The 25,700-nt window shown below is 43.0% G+C and overlaps 1 protein-coding gene across 4 annotated transcripts in view; it reads left to right on the top strand.

The window, feature by feature from the left end:
- Nucleotides 1-5,152: 5,152 nt before the first annotated feature.
- The window catches only part of Hacd2 (3-hydroxyacyl-CoA dehydratase 2), a 93,506-nt gene continuing 72,958 nt past the window's right edge, over nucleotides 5,153-25,700 (top strand). For 2 of the 4 annotated variants that reach the window (XM_006248439.5, XM_039088915.2), the window contains exons 1-2: nucleotides 5,153-6,220; nucleotides 9,388-9,505. In XM_006248439.5, coding sequence (XP_006248501.2) covers nucleotides 6,066-6,220; nucleotides 9,388-9,505 — 273 coding nt within the window. In that variant the 5' untranslated portion in view covers nucleotides 5,153-6,065. The remainder of the gene's footprint in view (nucleotides 6,221-9,387; nucleotides 9,506-25,700) is intronic. The other 2 variants (NR_175003.1, NM_001402103.1) reach the window with 1 other exon arrangement.

Raw genomic sequence — 25,700 nt, 5'->3', positions numbered from 1 at the left:
TTGTGTCTGTTCACAGCAACATAAGAGTGACAAAGACACATGGTAATAATACCTAACCTGTCTCATAACCTTTTAAAGCTAAAGGCACAGGAGTGGTAACTGAGTTAGCTTACTGTCAGCTTCTTATAGTGTCATGGTCCAGAAGCTCCCAAGGACCAGGAAGTCTCCAGTCACTGTCCTGCACTCACCTTGGATCCCCAAACAGCAGAGCCTTCTTATAGATCATCCATCCTTGGCCAAGACTGCTTGACCACGAGTACTCCTTGTCCCTTGTTACAATTCTTCTTCTGTTTATATCTAAGGCTTGTGTCAGTGCTCCAAAAATCAACTCTGAGTCACTGCACCCTTTAATCTGTATTTCCCAATATGATCACACGGATTAGATCTCTTTTCTATGCTTTTCATAACTACTTATCTCTTTGAATCTTAAATTGTGTGTGTGTACTGGAGTGGGTGTTTGTGCATGGCATTTGGCACTTGGACCCAGGGCTTACTTATTACATAAAGCTCCAATTGTGAGACTGAAGAGGCAGGAAGAGAACAAACCGTTGAAGTTAAATGGCAGAGCTGCAAGCCTTTAATCCCAGCACAGGGTGGGCAGGTAGCTCTCTGAGTTTGAAACCAGCCAGGTCTACAGATTGAGGTCCAGGACAATCAGAGCTACATGGTGAGACTCTGACTTGAAAAACCAAAACCAAACAAAAACAAAAAAACAAAAAACAAAAAACAAAAAACAAAAACAAAAACAAAAAAAAAAAACCCAGACTATTATTACAGGTCACATTAAATGGTTTACATTATATCTTTAAAAAAAACAAACAAAAAACATCTTCTCTCGTATATTAATGCCACCCACAATTTCCCCTACCTCCTTTCCTCCCAGTCCCCACCCAAACCCCCCACCCTCCCTCTCTCCTAAATCCACTTCTCCATTTTCCTTCAGAAAAGGGCAGGCCTCCAAGGATACCAACCAAACATAGCACATCAAGGTATGATAAGATTAAGTGTATCCCCTCATTTAAGGCTAGATGAGGCAACCCAGTAGGAGAAAAAGGGTCCTAAAAGGAGCAAAAGAGTCAGAGACAGCCCTTGCTCCCACTGCTATGGATCCCACAAGAACTCCAAGTATATAACATAAAAGCAGAGGACCTAGGTCAGATCCACACAGGCTCCTTGATTGTTGGTTCAGTCTCTTTGAGCCCCTATGAGCCCTGATTAATTTATTCTGTGGGTTTTCTTGTGGTGGTCTTGACCCCTCTGGCTCGTACAATCTTTCCACAGGATTCTCTAGGTTGTATCTAATGTTTGGTTGTGGGTCTCTGCATCTGCTCCTCCCAGATGCTGGTTGAAGCTTCTTTGATGACAATTATGCTAGGCTCTGGACTACAGGCATAGTAAAGTCTCATTAGGAATTATTTCATTGACCTTTTTTTTTTTTTCTGGTTACGTCTGGTTCTATCCTAGGTCTTTGGGCTATCCACCCTCTGGTTCCTGGCCCTCCAAGCACTGTCAAGTATGGGCTCCTTCTGTCAAGGTTCTCAAGCTGGATCAGTCATTGATTGGCCACTCCCACAAGTTCTGAGCCACCTTTGCCCCAGAACACCTTTAGAAAGGACAAATTGTAGGTTGAAGGATTTGTGCCTGGGTTGGTGACTCAATCCCTTCACTGTAAGTCTTGCCTGGTTGCATAAGATGGCTGGTTCAGGCTCCGTATTCCCCATTACTAGGAGTCTTGGGAGTTTCCATTGCACTTAGCTTTTACCTTGCTCCTGAAATGCTTCCCAATTCTAGCCATCTTTCCCAGTACTCTCTCCCTCTGTGTCTCCCATCCCTGCCTGATCCCTCCTGTTTCCTAGTCAATTCACGAAATTTCTATTTCCCCTTCCCAGGGATATTCATGTGTCTCCCCTTGAGCCCTCCTTGTTACTTAGCCTATCTGGGTCTGTGAACTGTCACATGACTGTTCTTTACATCTAATCTCTACTTATAAGCGAGTGCATACCATGTCTGGGTCTGGGTTACCTCACTCTGGATGATTTTTTTTCCTAATTCCATCCACTTGCTGCAAACTTCATGATGTTGGTTTTTTTTTTTTTTTTTGAACAGAAGAATAATTCTCCATTGTATAAATATACCACATTTTCTTTATTCTATCTTCAGTTGAGGGACATCTAGCTTGTTTCCAGTTTTTTACTATCATGAATAAAGCTGCCATGAACATAGTTGATTGAGCAAATGCCTTCGTGGTAGGATGGAGTGTCTTTGTAGTATAGCTGGTCTTGAGGTAGATCAATTACCAATTTTTTAAGAAACCTTGATATTGATTTCTAAAATGGCTGTACAAGTTTGCACTCTTAGCAGGAGTGGAGGAGTGTTCCCCCTTGCTCCACATCCTCACCAGATTGAGCTGTCACTTGTACTTTTGATCTTAGCCATTCTGACAGATGTAAGATAGAATCTTGGAGTTGTTTTGATTTGCATTTCCCTAGTGGTAAGGATGCTGAACATTTCTTTAAATGTTTCTTGTCCATTTGTGATTCCTCTGTCAAGAATTCTGTTTACATCTGTACTCTATTTTTTAATGGAATTATTTAGTTTGCTGATGTTTAATTTCTTGAGTTCTTTATATATTTTTATATTATCCCTCTGTCAGATGTGGTGTCAGTAAAAATGTTTTCCCATTCACATGTAGGCTAATGTTTTGTCTTATTGATGGTGTCCCTTGCTTTACAGAAACTTCATTTTCATGAGGTCCCATTTAGACCATCCAATTAGACCAGCATCGTTGTTGAAGATGCTTTCTTTTTTCAGTTGTGTGTTTCTGACGTCTTTATCAAAAATCAGGTGTCCATAAGTGTGGATTAACATCTAGGTCTTTAATTAGATTTTATTGAGCAACCTGTTTTTATGCTAATACCATGCAATTTCGATTACTATAGCTCTGTAGTACAGCTTGAAATTAGGGTGATAACCTTTGGAAGTTCTTTTATTGTTTTAGTTCTCCTGTTTTTTATTTTGTTTGTTTGTTTCTCCATATGAAGTTGAATATTTTTCTTTTAAGGTCTGTACAGAATTGTTACAGTGTATCTTAGTTGTCATTAAAAACCATGTTAAAAGGCAATATGAAGTTTAAGGATTCTTTTGAAAGCCAGTTGTGTTGGATGGTGTTTTGCTGGGGCAAACAGTGAAGGAACATTTTGTTAAAGTGGACACAGGTGTTAAAGTTTAAGGTAGGCTTGTGAAGGAATGTTTTGCTGAAGCAGACACAGGAAAGAGGATGTTTTGCTAAAGCAAGCATAGGAAAGGACACGTGATGAAGGATTCTTTGCTAATAACATGCTTGTATTGATGTGCCTTACATTGTGTAGTTGAACTGCATTTGTCAGAACTCCATAGAAAGAAATGCATCAGAAAAACTTCTGGCGATGTGCTGCAGTTTCTCACCACTTCCACAGACCAAGGCTGATGGCAGAGTGATGTCAGCTTGCACACTTGAAGCATGACCCGTGGAGGACATGTGATATTTGGAAGGTATACATAGGGCTCAATGGACAGTGACGGGGCTGAGCTTGGCTTGCTTATAGAACTAGCTGTGTAACGCTAGTGGGTCTCAAGTCTTCCTTGGTCAACCCTTCCCTGAGAGAGGCACAGCCAAGAACCTCTTCTGGTGTTCTTCTTGGTCCTTCCTTGAGGCAAGGCTGGGGCCTAGCTGTTCCTGATAGCTTGTGCCACCAATGTTGCTGACCCAATATTTCCATGAGGTACTTGAAAGTAGACAGAGCTGCCACTGCTAACCTGTGAACTGAGCTACGGATTTCCAGACAACACAGATTGGAATTGCTCCAAAGAACCTTTCTAAACATTAGGTCTACTTCCCCTTACTCTTCTTTCCCACTCCCTTTGGTGGGTGATGGGTTAAAGGGAGGTTAAAGCCTTTAAGAACCATCATTAAAAATAGGTTTTGAAAAAAATTAAAGTTACAGGAATAGGACGAGAAAAGTAGTAGATGTGAACACATTTGTAATTAGAAAAAAAAAAATCACCTTTGCAGAACTGATGGGTTTGGGTATAAATGGCTACGAAAATAGATACTGAGTTTTAAGTTGATATAATAGGAAAGTTATTATACTTTCCTATTGTATTATTGAAAAGAGAATCAGTTAAAATGAATGAGAGTTTTAAAGTGAATGATTGTTTTGAAAAATAGTTCACTCCTTTATGAGAGGTGGGGGGCTGATGCACTTTTGGATTTTTTTGTTTGTTTTGGGCTTGTTTATTTTATTTTATTTTATTTTATTTATTGTAGAAGTGTTTCACCTGCATGTGTGTATATGTACCATGGGTGTGCCTGGTGCTTTAGAGGTCAGATGATGGCAATGCATCCCCTGAGAATGGAGTTAGGGATGATTGTGGACTATCATATGTGTGTTGAAAACCAAACCTGTTCCCTTCTCCATGACTTGTTCTTTAAAACGTCAGGGAAAACAAGGCAGCAGGATGTCTTTACATTCCTCGAGGGCAGAAAAGAATGAGAATTCAACAATTGCTCTGCTGCTACCTCTCAGTTTCTAGGGGACATCATGACTTTAAATCCTATTGTCATCCCGATGGTCTCAAATTGATCAATCAATCAATCTCTCTCCCTCCCCTTCTTCCTCTCCCCTGTCCCCCCCTCCCCCCCCAGCCTGCAGGTCTTCCTGAACCTCAGAGTTTAAATCTAGTTGTGTCTTCCACATCTCCACTTAGATTTCTAAAAAGGATTTCAAGCTGAACATAAAAGTTCTGACTTCTCCTTCAAATCCACTTTTTTACAACTTGTTCTCCCAAGTTGAACACCTCTTTTACCTTCCATTAAAACCAAACATTTAACCTAAACGTTTCACCAACTCTAAAATATTCTAAGAATTCAGTGTTCATCCCTCCTTCAATTATTATCACACTGGTCTGAATCACTGTCATTGTGACCTGGATCATTGTGATACTTTTCTAACACCACTTTTCACTAGCTAATGCATATCAATTCATGCCTGGCTCCTTCTGTGTAATCTCTGGGAGAGTGACAACTTCTGTTTCTTTCGTTTATTTTGATTAAACTACAGTACAACCTTGTATATGCTCCAAAAATTCTTCCTGGAATCATACATACTTTATTATGTTACATAAATCAGTTTATTTATGAACATTGATAGCAAGGTACTTTTATGAAGAAACTACTAAAAAAAGAAATGAGTGGGGTCAGCAGATTAAAGCAGCTTTCAGAAGTTATTTCTGTTTTAACTCAGTAGGAGTACTTCCTTCCCACTAGCCCATAACCTTTAGGTATAATTAACTCTTTAGTGCCTCATTTGGTTCTCTATTAGCCACTGAATTACCTTAATCCTCTTTCATAAAAAGAAGGCCTATGAATAGAGACAAACTGCCTAGCCCCCAAAGACTGTTGGAATTGTCCAACAGTGCAGGTTAAAAGAAAAAAAATCAAAAGATGGGGAAGGCTGGTTCCCTAAATTGGCTACAATTTGAAGAGAAAGATAGTATGTTGCAAAAATTCTGGTTCCTGCGGCTCTCTTAACAGGATACCAAGCTTAACTGCTGAAAATCACCCTAGCTATTTGGGCAACTGTGTACAGGGGTAAAGATATGGTACCTGGGAGAGGCTAAAATTACCAAGGACTAGGACATGTCATTTGGATCCAGCAGGAAGAGATGGTTATAAGATAGCAAATGACCAGAAACAAATTAATTATTCATAAGAGCAGGCCTGGCAAGTGAGACCCAGGTTCACATTAACCTAATCAAATATGGCGCTGGATGCCAAAACTGATTGCCCGCCGGAAGTCCGGAGGAAATTACCCCCATCCAAGATGGCGGCGGCTACGGAGATGAGTCGCCAGGCGGGAGCGCCTGGAGCGTCTTTGCCCTCATCCAAGATGGCGGCCCCGTGGGCGCTGCCCTAGCTCCGCCCCGTGCCGCGGCCCCGCCTCCCCCTCGTCCCTCCCTCCGCCCCCTCGCAGTACCCAGTGGGTCTGAGGTGCACGCGTGAGGAGAGCGGGCTGCAGGCGCTTGACATGGCGGCAGCGGCGGCGACTGCAACGACCAAGGGGAATGGGGGCGGCAGTGGACGAGCCGGGGCTGGCGACAGCAGCGGCTCCCGGAAGAAGAAGGGCCCCGGGCCTGTGGCCACGGCGTACCTGGTCATCTACAATGTGGTGATGACGGCGGGGTGAGGCTGGAGCTCCCCCGGGGAGGCGGGGAGCGTGCTCTGCGGCCGGCGGGGGCGCTCTGCAGCCCGCGCGCTGGGTGTCGGACCCGCAGCCCGGGCGGCCGCGGGGCGAGCGCGGGGCAGGGTGGCCGCAGAGCTGCCTGGCCAGGGCCTCGGCGGGGCGAGCGGGCGAGCCGGCGAGCCTGGGGGCCGGCCACAGGTGCGGGGCTGCGCGGCGCGGGGCGGAGGCCAGTCCGGGGCGGCCGGTCGTGATTGCCCCAGCCGGGCGAGGAAGCCGGACTGGCTGCGGAGACCATTCATTTTAGGCGGTGGTTTTCAAAACCCTAGCGGGAGCGTTCATCTGGGAGGCGGTGGGAATCTGTTCGAAGTTTTCGGCCAGCCGCCCGACACCCGGGCGTAGACTTCCGAGGGGGGAATTAGGTAGACTTTCTTGGGGTAAGTTGAGGTAGGGAGAGAATGGACCCTCGGAACGGTGTTTACCCAGTTTCAACTCTGCCTCTTCAATTTTGAAGAGGGTTTTTAGTTCCAGTTCTCACACAACTTGCCCTGTGACTTTGAAGAAACCTGCTTCTTTCTCTGGGCCTCTAGTGGTTTTTTTTGTTTGTTTGTTTTTGTTTTGTTTTGTTGTTGTTTTGTTTTGTTTTAAACCCAGTTAGGTAGAGTTGGGCTAGGTGAATCCAGGTTTCGCAATCCGGTGGTTTTGGTGAGGTGGATCACAATATAATTTGTTAGGAAATTTCTAGGTCGTAAAACTTTCTTACGTGCAGTTTCTCCTGTCCTCTTCCTTCCCTCCTTCCTTTTTCTCTTTCTCTTTCTTTTTCTGTTTTTTTTTTTCTTTTCTTTTTTTCGGAACTGGGGACCGAACCCAGGGCCCTGCACTTGCTAGGCAAGTGCTCTACCACTGAGCTAAATCCCCAACCCTTGTTTTGTTTTGTTTTTTTTTTTTTAAGACCAGAGCTCATTTATGTAGTCCTGACTGTCTGGAACTTGTGATCCTCCTGCCTCAGTCTTCTGACTGTTGGAGTTAGGGAACTGTGCCACCACTCTTGACACCCTATCATTCTTTGCTGCTGCTGCTGCTGTTTTGTTTACTAGTCTTGGGGATTGAACCTAGGGCCTCACACTTGCATGCGCTCTACTTCTGAACTATATCCCTAGCGCCATGGCTCCCCCCCCCCCCTGCCCCAGCTATTTTCTTAGGTAAGACTTTTTAGTCTTAATTATCCTTTACAGTAGGAAATACATTGGCAGGCTTCAAAACTTAAAATAGGCACAAAGCACATATATACAGTGAAATCCTGTTCCAAATCACCTTGCTTCAATCAGCTCGTTTTCGTATGTTCTTTAGATGCTGCTGGTATTAGCACATGCTAATACATGCTTACACAAATGTTGTAAGTGTTATTATGTTGCTTTTTAATGAAGAAATAGCCTGGGAGGGTGGTAGACTGATTGTTAGTATTAGAAATGGTAGGTGTTGAAACATAGGCTCAGAGATGGTGGATCTCTAAGTTAAAGGACAGCCTGGTCTACACAGAGTAATGAAGGAGGAGGAGGAGAAGACGAAAAGAAAGGAACACAGGCTTGCATAAGATCAAACACATTCTCAGAATCTCTGGATTTAAACGTAGGTCAGTGGAACTCCAGCAGATACAAGTTGACTTTCACATGCATGTTCCCAGATTCCGTTTTGTTTTTTGTTTTTTTGTTTTGTTTGTTTGTTTGCTTGGTTGTTTTTTTTTTTTGTTTGTTTGGTTTTTTTTAGTAGAACAGTTAGGGATCCTGTATATGTGGGTATATGAAATTCCTATTCTAGCAAATTCAAGTAAGGTGAAGGACCTCATTTTCTGGGTTATGGAACACAAGATAAGGGTGAGGAATGGAGTCTTAACGCAGAAAAGAAGTTAGGATTCTGAGAGGGAATCAGTTCTAGTTCTAGTCAACCTGAGCATTAATTTATAATAAACTTGATAATAACATATCAAACTTTAACTGATAATAAACTTGAATGTTAATTTGTTACTGCCTATACTGACCTGTTAGACCAGTAAGGAATTTATTTCTTCTATTATAAATCCTTATTTAATGTCCCTCCGGTGGTTTGTAGGATATACTGTTGCCTAGTTAAACGTGTACATTTAGTTAAATCTGTTCTTCCTGCGATGGGCCTTAATGACCAGGCGCCATTTGCTTCCTTATAGATAACAGGAAACCACAAGCCTAGTATTAATTTTTGAGAGGGAAGGTAGAGAAGAAAGGTAACACTCACAACTAGGTGTCCCAGTGCTTTCTTGTTTTGTGGGTTTCTAACCAATATACCTATTGATTGGTCTCTTATCTCACTTGGTTTTGGAAAATATAAAACTATTCCTCTTCAAAGGCAACTTTTATTCTTACTTTGTATGTAATTTAGATAAGAAAGATCACGATATATGGACATGTCCCACTGAGACACTTGTGAAAATAGTTTAAAATATTTTCCCAGTTTGACTATTATTAAAGAGCCTTTAACAGCGTAAAACTGAGCCCCTTGTTCCACTCAGACTTTCTGGGATCTGATTTAACTGCACAATAGCTTCTTCCCTTCCAGTTGGCCTTGTTCTCAGCAGATGGGTTTATCAAAGAGCCCAGTTCCAGACAAATGAGGTGCCACAATGTAATTTTATTTTACAGGATGTTGTAGGTAGTGTAACACTCATTTGTGCTACAATGTGGTCTTTGTGAACTACAGTTGATGTGTCCATCATTTTTATACTATACTTAAAATAATCCACTTGCAAAGAAGGAAGGTTTGTTTTGGTGCAGTTTGGAGATTTCGGCCCACAGTTGAAGGGACCTCCTTACTTTGGGTCAGTGACAAGGCAGGAACAGAACTCATGATCATGCCACAAAAGAGAGAAAGAAAGAGGGCTGGGGTCCTAGGGTCTGTTTCAGGGCGTGCCCCTGATGTCTTAAAGACGTCTTACTAGGTCTCAGCCCTCAAAGGTTCCACCTCCCAATAGAGCCACTCTGGGGACCATGCTGTTCATGTGGGTGGTACATCACAGCACTGGGTAAATCTAGGGTCTTTTTAATTTTTTTAGATAAGCCCTGCTATTCCTACCTCTATTGTCCCGAGTCCACCGTACTCTTGCTTCCTCTCCTCACTGTGCTCTCTTTTTCACTAGGTGGCTGGTGATAGCGGTTGGGCTGGTGAGAGCATACCTGGCTAAGGGGAGCTACCATAGTCTTTATTATTCAATAGAAAAGCCTTTGAAGTTCTTCCAGACAGGAGCCTTACTGGAGGTATGTTTGAGAGTTTCATCACTAATTTCAAATGTTCTAAAGTGGAAAATATGCTGTTGCTAAGTATGATAGAATATATTGAAATATCCGTATCCTGGTTGGATTTGCTTTAAATCTGGAAATTTTGCCTTATGAAATTGATGTCTTTGAAATCCTAAAAAATAAAAAAAAAATCAAAATTCCATCTAATGTATTGCTTGGAATGTGTTTTATCTCCAACTTTATAGGAAATCGAATGATGCAAACTTGTGTTAGGATTTTAAGGAATTCGAGGATTGCCCTGGTAGATTGTTGACAGGTGGAGATAGTGTATTGGTGATAGACAGGAGAAACAGCAGGACCTGCCAGAGGCATCCACACTAACAAAGGCTTTGAAGGACAGCAGGTTGGCGGGTCCATGCTTGCCTCGGTCCTCCTTCCTGAATCAATGTAGTTTGGGTTATAAGTATAGTTGGATTTTTGAGTTACAGCTGATAGTAATACAACTCAAACAATTTTAGGAATAAAGGGATCTTCTGGTTTGAAGCTGATAAAGATATAAAACTATGGGATGGAGAGATAGCCCAGCAGTTAAGAGCCCTCGCTGATCTTCCAGAAAACCTAGGTTTGATTCCCCCAGCACCCACATGGTGGGTCACAACTGTCAGTAGCTCCAGTTCCAGGGGATCTGATGCCCTTCTTTTGACCCCCGAGGGCACCTGGCATGCATATGGAAAAACACTCATAAAGATAAGTTAGTAAAATAATATTTTAAAAAGATTAAATGTTAACTTACAAAATGGAAGGAACCAGCTCAGGGTTGAGAAGCAACGGTTTGACTTTGTTTCTCTTTGTGTGATGGTCTTAGGCTCTGCTAGTGTAGTTAGTCCTGACATGGTGGGAAGAGGTTGGGTTTTCAGAGCCTCTGTGTCAGATACGGTACTAGGAAGGACTCTGGTTGGTCCTTTTTATACCAGCTTAGAGTCTTGCTTGTGGTGCTCACACTTGATCAGCATGTAGAGCACATGTCCATCTTTCTGGACTATAGATTTTGGGAGTGGAAAGGGGGCTGAGGACAGTTAGGGACATGCAAAGCCAGAAGCTCTGTAGTTGTGATGCAACCCTTTGGGTAGTACAGAGGACATGATACTGGGTTTATTTCCTCATTCTCCAGGGCAAAGCCAGCATAACGTTTGTGTCTTGGTGGCAATTTAAAACCCGAACTAGGAAACAATGTTTAATGTTTGAGAAAACAATAACTCCCCTCCATGGAAAGTTACTCTCATCCTCACTTTTAAAAGCAGAAAGTAGAAAGTAAGTTCTTTATTCTTGTGCCTGTTGGGGTGCCATCTGCCCATTGGGCTGCTGTGGTGACTTGGGCATCCCCTTGAGCAGATCACTCACTCCCACCCAGCTGGGCTGTGGTTACCAGCTTAAAAGATTGGACTTTTGGGGTTGGAGATTTAGCTCAGTGGTAGAGCGCTTGCCTAGCAAGCACAAGGCCCTGGGGTCGGTCCCCAGCTCTGAAAAAAAGAAAAGAAAAAAAAAAAAAAAGATTGGACTTTTATCCCTGGGTCACCGTTTTGATTTGGAAAAGAATTAGGCTACAATCAGTTTCTAGTTTCTTCCTGCCCAGTGTGAGTCCAAGAAAACCAGCAGATTCTGTTGTGCATCATCTTTAAACTTAGAGCCTTGGGGTTTTGTGAAAGGGGGAGAAATAAATAAGTAGCACTTTGTCACCTTGTCACATACTGTTCCCTCAGCTGCAGAAAGGCACTCCTAAGATCCAGGCCATCAGAAACAAAGAAGGGAGTTGCTCACAGTTGGAGTATTTCAGTGATTTATAAGGGGATTTCCTTGAAGATTTTAAAATATAAAATACAAGTTTTAAAATTTAAGTATGTCTTAGGGAAAGTGAATAAATGAAACAGTGCAATACAAATTCCCTCCGGAGCCAAGTCTTAGACTTCAAAGGATGATTGGCCTGTCCATCTCTGTTAAATTTTGTGATAAGGATTTTTAAGAAATGTATTTATTTATTTTGTCAATCTCCACTAGAAACTTATTACATGACAAATCCTGGATTTGGTTTTAGGGAAAAGTCTATGCCCTCAAATTGGAAACATCTTTGAACCCAGCCTTCCCTAAGAGAGAAAGAGACAATGGAAATGACTGTGTTTAATGAAGCAATGGTTCTAGAAACAAGCAGCAGATGAAGGCTCAGAGATCCACGGAGGCGGGAGCCTCTAACCAGGCTGTAGGGAGAGCCTACTGGGCTTCATGACCTACTCAGCAATCATGGTGTAATCAGTAGATGTGTTGCTTAATTACACTATCTCGCATTAATTTACAGGATGAGAAAATTAATCTAGATAAGTTAGCTACTCTATCTCTGTGCTGACTTATGTTGTTTAGTGAGGCCTTTGGGGAGGAACTTAGAAAGGAACTATAAGTCAGTTGTCTCCCCAAAATTTCAGATCTTTTTAGGAATATATAGAAGACTTAAAAACATTTAGTAGGCAAGCCCAAATGGTCATGAGGTGATGTGTTATGAAAACGAAACAAAACTCAAAAGAGCTTCCTTTCGGAAGGACTTCCTTTATTTTTGCAGGATAGAAACATGAGTTGGTGTGTGTGGTATTGGTCTTTTTAAAGGGGTTGCCATGCACATACCAGGCTAATACCATCGCTACATTTACCTGTGTTGCCAGCTCAGGGATCTTAGTAAAATTGACAGAAACCTTAACTTTATTCTACCTACTTATCCGAGAATGTGTTGAGAATTTTTTTAATAAATAAATTCTAAAAATATTCTACAGGTAGTAATTAAAGTGTTTGGTTAATGAATACTGTGAAAATAAAGCCTTTGCTAAAAAAAAAAAAAAAAACTAACTTAAGAGCTGGAGAGGGCTCTGGCAGTGTATTCACCTAGTGTCCACAAGGACTGCGATGTACTCTACAGCAAAACAAACAAACAAACAAAAGCCCACAGTAGGCTTGTTGGGGAGGTGATTGTATCAGGACTGTTGGCCGGAGATCAGGGAAACCTCCTCGCTTAACCATCAAGAGGAACCTGTTGTCTGCAGCATATTCTATAAATAAAAATCAAGGGCAGGAGTGTAGCTGAGCGGTAGGAATGGTCCAGACTCGGGCTGAAACAACCCAGTGTGCCCAGGCGTTCCTGCTCCTCGTCACTTTGAGCTGCTATCTGTGTGGTGTCTGAGCCATTCTCCCTCTGCATGCTTGCTGCTTGTTTCAAGTGCCAGGTGATAGTAACAGGTAGTCTCCTGATGTAGCTCTTGGAACCAAGATGAGAACAGCTAGCTAGAAGCAGAGTCTTAGTTTTTTATCTTAGTGAGGAGCCAGCAGGTCCAGTTGGATCAGTTGTGACAGGAAGCAAGGCTGCAGTGTTGATCCAGAAGGGAAGGAGGAGAGGGGCAGCTTTAGAGTGAGGTACTAGAGGAAGCCAAGAAGTACTTTACTAATCTTACCACAAGACACACAATAGAATGAACATGTGTTGTATCTTATTATCTTAGTATTATAATATATAGTATTATATAATATTATATATATATTAATGTTTAATTTATCTAGGGAGTTTTACTTTAGTTTTTTTTGTTTGTTTGTTTGTTTTTTTAAAGTGGAGGGTTTTCCATATTTTCCAGGCTGCTATCCCTGTCCTGGGTTTAAGCAATCCTCTGCCTCAGCCTTTCAAAGCACTAGGCCTACAAACACACACATATCTGGCTGTAATCTGATTTATAAATTGATCTATTGTACAATGTTAGTAATCAGTATTTTAGGCCAAGAGATCAGTGTGCAGATAATATATGGTACCTTGCGTCAAATCTTGAGTCATTCTTTGCCGGTTAACATAAGTAATATCAACATACTTTTTAAATGCCACTCATAGACTGCAAAATGTGGTGTGTCAATACCAGCCTGGTGAATTATCAGTGGTGTCTCCCACCTGAGTGAAAGGAAGGGAGACACAGCCTGTCAATGGATGATGCGATTTCTTTGACCTGAAATGTCTAGGACATTAGTCTGTACACGTGGAAGACTAGTAGGAGGGACAACCCTGAGCTGTAGGAACAGGTACAGGACTTCCTTTTTTCTTTTTTTTTTCTTTTTTTTCTTTTTTCTCTTTTTCGGAGCTGGGGACTGAACCCAGGGCCTTGCGCTTGCTAGGCAAGCGCTCTACCACTGAGCTAAATCCCCAACCCCAGGATTTCCTTTTAAAGGGATGAAAATGTAACTAGTGATGGTGCTTGCACAACTTTGTGACTGTGATGATCAAAGACACCTCACTGTACACTTAGAAGGGGCGGGTCTTACAGTGCTGTGATTATATCAGGCTTTAAAGATGCTGCTTGCCTACAATGTGCTATGGGCACACTCTTTCTCATTTTGGCTTTGGATTCATGATAGTGATTGATAAGGCAGACTTTCTCCAGTCTGACTGAGGAGAGATTGAATATTAGCACAGGGATATAGAGTTTGTGGTAGAGTCCCAGGTTCAGTTCCTAGTAACACACACACACACACACACACACACACACACACTCTACAGTTACAGTTATGGTTTTGGACTGGGATTGAACCTAGGTCTCACACATGCTAGGTAAGCACTGTGCTACTGATTATATCCCTAGCCTTCCCTTTAAAACATGTTTATTAGACAAGCAAGATGGTTAGTGGGTAAAGACATTGACTGCACAAGCTTGGTGACCTGAGGGAAAGAACTGACTCCACAAAGTTGTCATCTGACCTTGACACACATGCTCCCACAGAGTAATACTACACCCTTTTTTTTTTATTGTTGTTGTTGTTTGCTTTAAAAAAAAAAAAGATTTATTTTATGTATATGAGTATACTGTAGCTGTCCTCAGACTCACCAGAAGAGGGCCCCAGATCTCATTACAGGTGGTTGTGAGCCACCATGTGGTTGCTAGGAATTGAACTCAAGACCTCTGGAAGAGCAACCAGTGCTCTTAACCACTGAACCATCTTTCCAGTCCCCTATTACACTGCTTTTAACGTTTCTCAGTGTCTTGTTAAGTTGCCCAGGTTGCTCTGTAGCCCAACCATGCTGTGAACCTGAGGCCTTGTGTCTTACCCTCATGAGTCATGAGGACTGTGGGCCTGCACCAGGATGTCTGACCAGAATAACAGTTTAAACTGGTTTCTAGGCCAAGCTGGATTTCTGAATGCTTTTGGTTAAAATAGGAGTGCTTGTTGGCTGTGTCCCAGGACTGGGAGTTCCTTCTCAACAGGTTGAGGTCGCTTTGCACAGACCTATTTGGATGGTATAAGCCATGTCAATTGCTGTGCACCTCATTTATCTACCTCTGTTCTTCTGCTCCTAGTGTCCCACAGCAACCCTTCTGCCTCCTGTTCATCTCCAGAGCCTTCTACTGTGTGGAACCCCTTTGTCTACAATAAGGGGAGACATGTAGGCACTTTTCTTACCTTTTCCTAGAGTTGATCTATTGCTGGGATTGAAAAGCAGAATTAGTTATGGAGAGCTGTAAGGGACCACAAAGAACTGTCTGGCACATTCTTGGCCCTACTTCTGTATTCTCCTCAGAGTCTTCATGCCTCACTTCTCCCCTTTAGATCCCTAATGAAATAGGAAATGGTTTTGAATGCCATTTAAAATAGAGGAAAATCTTAACTACTGTGTCTCTAAGAAGAAGGCCTCCGGTTTATACCCCTGAGTGTTTTTGGCTGGGTGTCTCAAACCTTGTCTGTTGCTCTTCCTTGTCTGATGCTACCCTGGTAGCATCCAGGGTGTTGCTAACAGAGCTGGATGCTTCAGGTTCATCACCAGCCAGTCTGCTCCTGTGATCTGGCCTGGGGATAGTTGACTGGAAGCCAGTTTTTCCTTTGTGGGAACCTGTTGATTTTCCAATGACAGTTTTATGTCTTGAGGGACTTTTGAAGCAATCTGCATGACCTTGTTAGACTCCCTTTATTCTGAAGACTTTTTAAGAGAACAGATCTCTAAACGAGTTTGGAAAGGCTAGCAGAGCCAGTCATGTGGAGTTATCTAGTACGAACTTGTCGAACAGCAGAGCCCAGAAAAACCAGCTTCAGAAACTGTGTGAGAACGGGATGGGATGTAAGGTGTCACAACATTTGACAGGAAGAGGGAGTCTGTAGGAAATGGGAGCCCACCCACACAGGTGTCATTGCTTGACAACTGAACAAGTAGAAGTTAAATAATACAGTGCTCAAAGAATGGAGGAAGCTGATGGCGTTAGAACAGAGTGTGCTCAAATTAAAAAGCAAAGATAAAACAACAACAGCCCCTAAATAGATTTACAGTGACTGCAGGGCAGGAGAGAGGCTGCAGTGGTGTAAGCAGTAACCACAAAGGCTGAGGAGAGCGCTTGTCTCCAGTCACAGAGCATTAGGTAAAGCAGGCTCAGAGCAGAAGCTGGTGAGAGTTTGTAGAGTTCACCATTTGAGAGGGAAAAAAAACCCACTCAGTCTGGGCTGCCTGGCACAACACAGATGTACTGTGCTGGTGGACTGGCTAGGCAGTGCATGGTACTAGAACAGGGAGGCATAGTCGTCTGCTCGTGTTAGAACCCTGTGTCCACAGGACTGAGAGCAGGCATAAAATCTTTAAATGAGTAATGAGTATCCAAAAAAAATAGAAAAATTAGAAGGCATAATTCAAAGCAATTGTGGAGAAAACACGTTTTCTGAACTAAAAGGCTGGCTATTCAGTTTATTGCAAACCACAGACTAGCTTTTCTGCCAGGAAAAAAACCTTACTCCTTCTGAGTTTCTCTTTAAGTCCTAAACTTAACAACAAAGATCTCAATTCTTAGAAGAAAAGAGACTTGGAAAAGAAATAGTAAAAGCAACTAAAGACCGTAGACATCAATCTTTCTAGGAAACAAAATTCACTCTGTGCTGGGTGAGAACATTAGCTCCTAAGGAGACAACATTATCTACAGGTGGAGCCATTCTGACACCTAATGTCCCATGTCTGTGCTGTCCAGTAACATAGCCACTAGTCAGTCACATGGTAATAGAGCCCTCACTAAAAAACTAAATTTTAAATTTCATTTCTATTCTGATGGGCACATACGATAGCTGGGACAGGTAGATGATGAAGTAGATTGCGGATTGCCCACCGGAACTCCATGAGCTACTTTAGAATCTGCCAGAACAGGGTGAAAGGGAGGATGGAGAACGAGCCAGGGGAGGGTGACATCTGTAAATGGCATATCACCTGGACTTTTGAAGTCCTTAATTTGTAGTTTAGAACAACGGGGCTAATATTAAAATGTGCATGTGTTTTCAGATTAGGAAAATGTGTAGAATAAATACAAAACCTGTGAGTGCTGGAGAAGGGCTCGAAGGGTGTGTTCAGACCATTGCCCGTGCTGGCTCTGGGGGTGGGAAGTGCAGGGAGCTGAGTAAGAGATGGCTCCTTCTACTTTCCATGCTTTATTATACATTCACGTACCTACCTCTTACGTGAGTCTTGAAAGGCACAGTAAAGTGTATTTACTAGCATGCAATAGAGAACAGGATGGGTGAGGGAAATAAGATGACAGCAGTTTGTAAATAAAAAGACAGCTTAGACAGTTCATGAATTCAGTCTAGAAGCCTCAGCTTGAGAGCTTGGAGTCAAGGCCACATAACTGAGATCTGTATTTGCTGCACAGACCTACAGAAGTGGACAGTGACAATGCAGGGCTGCAAGTTAGCTTTGACGCTTTTCCCGAGGACCCAGGTCAGTCCCAGCACTCATGGCCCGCCTACCTCCCAGCTGTTTTAGCACAGCTCCAGATGGTCCCGCTGCCTCTGCTAACATCTGTTGGCAGCAGGCATGCTCACGGTAGACATACATACATACATACATACATACATACATACATACATACATACATGGATGGGAGACACTCATACACAGAAGGTAAAAATAAGTCTTAAAACAAAAAGACTTTACAAAGAGCTTACCTGGTGATAGATGACTAACATAGATAACTGCTCTGGCATAGTATATGTGAGGTCCTGGTTTCAACTCTCAGCACCACAGGAGGTAGGGAGGGAGGAAAACAGAAAAGAAAGGCTGGCTGAGGCTAGCTGGGCTTTGTAGCGCATACCTGTAGCCCAAGCTGAGGCTGAAAGGCTGGGACCAGTCTTGCTTGAGTAGTAACTGACAAAAGAGAAGCAGACATGGGGGGAAGGAGGGGGAGAGGGAAGGACCAGGGAGGGAGGAAGATCACAGCCCAAGATAAAGTTGATTTCACAACAGACTCAGGAGTTAAGTGTTGTCTGTAGCAGGAACCAGAGAGATGGTTTGATGAGTAAATGTTTATCTGAACAGAGAAACAAAATGTGTAGAGAAGCTGGCAGAAATGCTTGAGAAGTGAAAACAGCGCTTAGAATTCATCGTGCTATATATAAAAGCAGACACCAAAGTTAGGACTTAAGGCAGTCTTTGTCACTGATCGCACAGTGACCTGCTCTCTCTGGGCCGTAATGTGTTGTGAGCAGCGAGCACGCTGGATCAGATGACTTCTCTTTTTCCTTCAGTGTTAAGTTCTGTGAGACTTTAGCACTTCACTCTCAGGAAATGAAAATTAAGCAAATGATTAGTCACGATAGTGCTACAAGATAGTGAAATTAAGTAACAATGAGAAAATATTGGCAATTAGGGAAATTTCATTTTTCTCCTTCAGTGGATGTAAAAGGATTTGGGGGAAACATTTGGGGTTCTCTGAAAGTAAATGGGCTTTTTTATTACCATTATTATTATTCTGGCTTGTTTCAGTGTTTGGCTTATGCTCTAATCATTTAGGAAGGAGTTGATGAGAAATAACCTATTAGTGAAGGCCAAGCGGAAGACATGCTCTTTGCTCCTTGCTGACCCTGGAAGTGGTTCACACAACACATCACATTGGGCCTGGATGAATCCAGGAGAACCTTGGGTTCTTTTTTCAAGAACTTTTATTAACAACACATTCATTGTTCAAATACAGGTTTTCACTGTCAGGAAGGTAGATAGATATTCATAGCATAGCAGAAGCTATGCTGAGGGTCACCACACGGGGTTCCCACTCTGATTCCTAACCACGGCCCTCTAAGCCTACTCCGCACAGCTGCTCGCCTGTGCAGCACATCTTAGCTGAAGGTCTCGAGCAGAAGTTTCTAATTTGAGAGTCAGGGTCCTAGGGGAGACTCCCCAGCTGCAGGGCAGATCAAGGGTGATGTCTCTCTAGACGTGCAGAGCAGAGCATTGCTCTAGGTTTCTGCTTATACACTGTCCAGTGGGGTGCTAGGACTGTGTCTGCTTATCTTGAGTGAGTGATGTCACTGGGTTCTGGTTATCGGGTACAGCCTTGGGTGTAGTGGTGATCCTCACTGAGCCGTTTTTTTACATGTCTAGAAGGTTTTACTGTGCTCATTACAAGGGCCCTCCTAGCTGGACTACTCCACCCCTTACCTGAAACTCTTCTAATGCAGGGTGCTGGACTGTCCTTCCCCCTGCTGCTCTTCCCTATATAATGCAACCATTTTGGTTACCTGCCCTCTTTATTCTCCTTTCTCCTCTCCCTTCCCCTCCCCTTCTTCTCATGTGGCTCAGGGGCATGTCCATTCTGGGCTCTCCCAGGTGTCCTGCCTCTGGCTCTGCTGTCCCACATAACTGTAATAAATCTTCTCCTCCATCCTACTCAGGATCAGTCATGTTCCTTTTCCCTTTTCCTTTTCTTTTTTTTTTTTCCCATTCATCTGCTTTCGAAACAAAGGTACACAGAGGATAACGAAAATGGTTGGATTATATAGGGAAGGGCAGCCCAGACCCTGAACTGAAGAGTTCAGGGTAGTGGGTGGGGCATGTCTGCTGGGAGGGCCCTGTAATAGGTAGTTGCTGAGGGACACTGGGAGAACCTAGCGGCCAGGTCTGCTTTGATATGTTAATTAGGCATTAATTTGACCCAGGCTCGAGACCTAACAGTACATTTTCATATATGTGTATCACATATACCCACTGCCCCACTGGTCCCCTTTCATATAAATGTACGTTATGGAAATTTCTGGTGAGACAAGTTCAGCACACCCTAGTCATTCCTTCCAAATTTAATACCAGTGCAAGTTATCCTTTCCTGAGGTAAATAAACTAAAAGGTGAAGAAAGGCCAGCAAGATTTTGAAGAACCTCTGCTCATGGCCACCAGAGGAAAGACAAGTGCTTCCTTCTAACAGAAGATGCCTTGTACACTCATTGCTTAAAAAAAAAAATATGCATTAAGATCCATATTGTTCATAAGCTTCATGCCTGAAAATGGTCCCTGTTAACACTTGGTGTCTGTTCCTCAAGACTACTTGTTAGGGTTGGGAGCATAGCTCCGAGTACAGTACCTACTTATCATATGAAAGACCCTGGCTTTGTTCCTCAGTGGGGGGGGGGGGGTTACATGTTGTTATGTGCGTGAATTTTAAGCAAAAATGAGATCTAAATCTTTATATGGGATTATATTTTCCAAAACAAATCAAATTTTGGTAAATATACCCACCCAGTTAAGTATGTGGTGCTGCACAGAAAGGAGGACTCCAGTAGTAGGCGTGACTTAGGAGGGGCCCGGCTCTGGTTTCTGTTCTACCTGGGCATTCTCCCTTCCTGAGGCTGAACCTACAGCAACCTCACGGGTCATCAGTGACTCACGGTTCTGAGCCATAGCCAGTGAAGCAGGAGACGATACCTGACCCATACTGGGCCGGCCTGATGGCTCCCCTCCCATATGGGCTCCTGCTTACCTTGATGCCTGTTAAACTCTGTGTAGGTGCTTTGCTGTTATTTACCTACCTTAGATTAAAAATGAAATTGGAGGGCTGGAGAGATGGCTCAGTGTTACGAGCACCGGCTGCTCTTCCAGAGGACTTTGCTTGGTTCCCAGCACCCATGTGGTGTCTGACAACCGTCTATAACTCTAGTTCCAAGGGATCTGGGGTCCTCTTTCGGTGCCAGGCATGCATGTTGTATATAGACAGACTTGTAGTCAAAACAACCATACGCATTAAATAATGAAGTGATTTTTAAAGATGAAACTGTCTTCGTTAGGATTTCCAAGGCAACTTAACAGCTTCTTGTTCCAATTTCTGGAATCCACACATGATCTTCTGGACTCTTCCAAAATGTTTGGATCACTTCTCCAGCTCTGTCCTCTATAGCTCTCTGGGCTCTGGTTGACGCCACTCCATTCCTGTCGCTGTTCTTGGTGGTCATCCCACGGTACTGGCATCTCCAATACACTGGAGTCTTCCACTGCAGCTAGGCTGCATTTTCCCCAGAAGTCTCTCATAGGCTCTCTATTCTTGGTGCCAAGCCTCAACTTCTTTGCATGACCCTTTCAGTTCTGGCCTTCAACTGATACTGAGGCTGCACCTTCACCAGCTGCCTTCCCGGTCCTCTCACGGTGACCCCTTCAAAACCAGTACCATCTGGGTGATTCTTACACATTACCAAGTCTGGCTGCCAGCACAAGGTCTATCTCTAGAACACAGCTTCATTGTGTTCTCAGAAAACACTTTCTAGAAGATTTTACCTCAGTGACGTTGGTCTCTTCTTAATCAAGCTGAATTTCTTAGCTTCAGATAATCAGCATCAGTTTTCCCAGTAATCTGTTCTATTCTTGACTCTAAAGCCAAAAAGCAACAAGGCCCAAACTGTCAAGTTTCGCTGCTTGCTGGAGCTCCAACTCCTTCACTGGCTAATCTTGGCTGTCCTAGAACATGCTTTGTAGACTGATTTTGAACTCTGAATTTTGAGATCTGCTGGATGCCTCTGTCTCCTGAGTGCTGGGATTAAAGGCGTGTACTACCATACCTGGACCTAAGATTTAAAAAAAACAAAAAACAAAACAAAACCTGGAATTTGCTCTGTAGACTGATTTTTGAACTAAGAGATTTACTTGCCTCTGTCTCCTGGGATTAAAGGCATGTATATGTTGAGTGTATGTAGTTTTAAAAACATTCTACCACCTTTGCCTAGGTGCTACGCCATGCTCTGACCCCTCCCAGCTCTCTTTTGTTCTTCTCTTTGCTCCACCAAGCACTGACCAGCTTCTCTCTACCCTCCTCTGCTTTGCTGATGAAAAACACTCAGATGGTTTTAATACTTTAGAATTTGCCTGCTAGCACAATGCTGGGCTCAAATATCTCCCACCTGAAAATGTATGCCCCTAACAATTTATTATCTGTGTCTCTCCTTCTGCCCTAAGTTTAATGGCTCGTATCAGCTAGCTCCCAGCAACTTCCTTGGCCATCTGGCCACTGGTTCTAGCTCCCTGAGATCTTACTTGATTACTTCGTGCTTCTCTCTACAAATTGTGGCCAAAAAGCTCCTCTCCTTCCCTAAGTCTCCCTTTTCCTCCGGGGACCCAGAAGTCCCACCTGTATCTTCTATCCAGCAATTGGCTCCAGGCCTTCTTTATTGACAAAATCAAAAACCAATTAGGGAACCAGACCTTAGTATCAGCACTTCCCCCTACATATACCACTGTTTCTGGACCTAAGCTTTGCATGGCTACTATGCCTCAAGATGTGAATCAAAAGTGTGTTATCTCACATCCAGATCCAGATCAAAAGCCTGTGTCTTCCAGCACCAAGGTCTGGATCTCAGTTGTGTCCTCCATTTCTGTATTGTAGTTCCTTCCAGAACCAACCAAGAATAGTCATCATAATATTTCTGTCTTAGGGTTTTACTGCTGTGAACAGACACCATGTCCAAGGCAACTCTTATAAGGGCAACATTTAATTGGGTCTGCTTACAGGTTCAGAGGTTCAGTCCATTATTACCATAGTTGGAAGCATGGTAGCACACAGGCAAACATAGTACTGGAGGAACTGAGAGTTCTACATCTTGATCCAAAGGCTGTTGGGGTTGGTTTGGTGTTGCTAGGTAGTCAAATGCTAAATTCTGTACCCCAAGATCTGGTTGCTCAAAGATGAGCAAATTCCTGTATACACCAGCCTTTGTTGTATAAGCCTTATTCCCCAATTAAAAACAAAGTGGTTTAATAAAAATGACTACAACCAATTATTGGGAGAATAGAGATAGGTGGAGTTTTAGTTACCTGGTTGGGATTGCAAGGAGGGACCACAAGGAGAAGAAGGGGAGGGAGAGAGAGACAGAGACAGAGACACACATACTGACACAGACACACACAGAGAGACAGAGACAGAGACACACAGACACACACACATACACACACACACACACACACACACACACACACACAGAGGCAGACAGACAGACAGAGGGAGAGAGAGAGGGAGAGAAGAGGAAGACTCCATTAGTCACGATGGACCAGTAGCATGTTTCCAGTGCCAGAATGAAGTGCCTCCCCTGAACACCAGACTCCTGGAGCAGAGATAACCAGAAAGAGTCAAACAACAAGTATTTGGGGAACACATTTCGGGGAGTAGCTAGTCTGGCATTAGAGAATTGGAGTATGGGTAATCCTCCAGTAATCATGCAGAACCTAGTAAATAAATCATAATTTAAGTCTCATTCATTTGAACTTAGGTGGGGATAAACAAAATTCATACTTTATAGAAGGTAGCCAGGAAGAGACTCCATGTCTTCCCTATGCATCCTGGGAGGATGCATTTTCTCCACATTTTGGGGAGCTTGAGCATAGAGACCTCAAAGCCCACCCCCCAGTGATGCACTCCCTCTGACAGTGCCACACCCACTCCAGCAAGGCCACACCCATCCCAACAAGGCCACACCCCCTAATAGTGCCACTCCCCATAGGCTAAGCATTCAAACACATGAGTCTGGGGGCGGAGTCAAACCTATTCAAACCACCATAAACTAGAAAAGTTTGTTGTTAACTCACAAAATTTTCTCAGTTCACATCTTAGAAGCTTCTTCAAAAAATGCATTTCTAAACAGCCATTGTACAAGATGGTTGTACACTGTTCCTGTAATGTCCACCTTTCTAAACCTGTCCTTTAGCCCCCTTCAGCCTGGCATGCTGTAGGCTCTTAAGGCTACTGTCCTTCCAGTAAATAAGCAGAGGTTAAAATTTAAAACTAAATTTAGTGTATTTTTGGTAAGTAAATGTTGTGGCGTTCAAGTCCATTGAGAAAGAACAAAGACTCAGTTCAAATTTAGAGCTTCTTGACTAGGGAAACCACTGAGTTGATGTCTCAGAGTGAGTGAGAGCTCAACTCTGTGAAGATTTGTGCTGCCCCTAGAGTTCAAATTTAGAGCTTATTTACCAGAAGGACGGCAGCTTTAGAACTAACAGCATGCTGGGCTGGAGGGACTAAAGGACAGGTTTATAAAGGTGGACATTACAGTTATCTATGGAATCCACGGCTGGCCAGAGAATTGTTTTATCCCCAGCAAGTTCCAGGTTAGCCAAGGCTATGTGGTAAGACCCTGTTTCCAAAAATAAATAAGTATGAAAAATAAAATGTTAGGAACAGCTTCTTTAATATAGACTAATAACTTTTCATGTTATTTGTATGATAAGATAAGACATTTCAGTTGTGAAATAGAAATTTTATTTGGAGATTGCTTTGGTTCTTAAATCATTATTGTTTTTATTTTTGTGGTTGTATATGTGTATGTAAGTACACATGGAAGCCGGAAGCCAGAGGACATGTTAGGTGCCCAGGTTCTTGCTGGTATGGAACTCACCACGAAGGTGAGGCTTTCTCCTCACCAGTTCTTAGATTGCCAGCATGTGCCACCAGGCCTGGTTGTACTCATTTATTCTCTGTGGTCTGGCCCTTGACTCACCTACCTTCCAGCTCTGGTTTTGAATAATCCCCGAAAGTGTCTACAGTTTGCTTCCTAACCACTTTGTTGCCCCTTGCAGTGCTGTGGGTTGCTTTTGTTGTGCTGGTAGTGGTTTGGTTTTTTTCTCTCTTTCTTTTTTTGTCTTTTTTTTTTTTTTTTTTTTGGTTCTTTTTTTCGGAGCTGGGGACCGAACCCAGGGCCTTGCGCTTCCTAGGTAAGGGCTCTACCACTGAGCTAAATCCCCAGCCCCTGTCTTTGTTTTCACTATTCAGAGAATATGGTGCCCAAGGAATTTTTGTACACTAGGTCCAGGATTTCAGGACAGAAAGATACATTTTCTACATGTCCTTCTTATTTGACTCCTTAGAATAACCTGCAAGATTACTTTTATGTTATACTTTATAAGTAAATAAAATCTAGTTAATCTGAAATATAATTCAGTTTGTCTATTTTCTTATCCTTCCTTTTTTTTTCTACTTACTTACTTTTTGTTTGTTTTTGAGACAGGGTTTCTCTGTGTAACCCTGGCTGTCCTAGAACTTCCTCTGTAGACTGGGCTGGCCTCGAATTTAGAGACTGGCCTGACTCTGCCTCCCAGGTGCTTGGATTAAAAGCATGAGCCACCACTGCCTGGCCTTACTTTGGTTTCTGTTACTGCTTATCTTCATGATGCTTTTGTTTCTAGTGTTGGTTCCTATTCGTATTTGTTGGTACTTGCTCAGAGTGATTTCTGGAACTCTTATTATTTCCTAAATTTTATTTACTATTTTTGTGGGCGTGGGCACAGGAGTCACTGTGCACATGGTGGAAGATAGAGAGCACTGTGGAGTCCATCCCCTCCATCCACCTTCCCAGCAGGCCATGGGACCCGCATAGACTTGCTGTCTAGCTTGTGCAGCAGGCCCTGACCTGCAAAGCAATCTCACTGGCCCCTGGAAATTGTATTGTTGAATCCACATGTATTTATCATAAGTTAATATTGTATCTGGTTGTTATATCTTTATGTTCAAGAGCATTTACACACTGAAGTACATATTTTCAATGAAGTTGTTTTCTTTTTATTCTTTGCATGTCGTTAGGATATGCAAAGGATGGTTTTTGAAATACTGTGTAAGTAGGTCACATCAGCTATGAGTTTCATCAGGAAGGTGAAAGGGGGCATTGTACAATCGTGTGATGAAAGAGAGAAGGCTCACTCTGGGAGCACACGACCTAGGAAACAGGGAAGCCCCTGTTGTGTTTTCCTGCAGGGTCCTGTCCTTAATGAGCAGCCAGGATGTCTTGTCACATACATGAAGGGAAGATGTGCTGCTTTCCGTATTGTCAAAGGATGCTCTTCATCCATGTCTTTCATTTCATCCCTCATTTTACTCTAAATGTTTTTCCAGTCTGTGCAGCAGAAGGTATTCACACGTTTGAGATGTTCAGGGGT

The sequence above is a fragment of the Rattus norvegicus genome, chromosome 11, assembly GCF_036323735.1.
Source record: "Rattus norvegicus strain BN/NHsdMcwi chromosome 11, GRCr8, whole genome shotgun sequence".
Lineage (NCBI taxonomy): Eukaryota > Metazoa > Chordata > Mammalia > Rodentia > Muridae > Rattus > Rattus norvegicus.
Note: the sequence above shows the minus strand (reverse complement) of the source record. Positions and strands in the feature narration are given on the sequence as shown.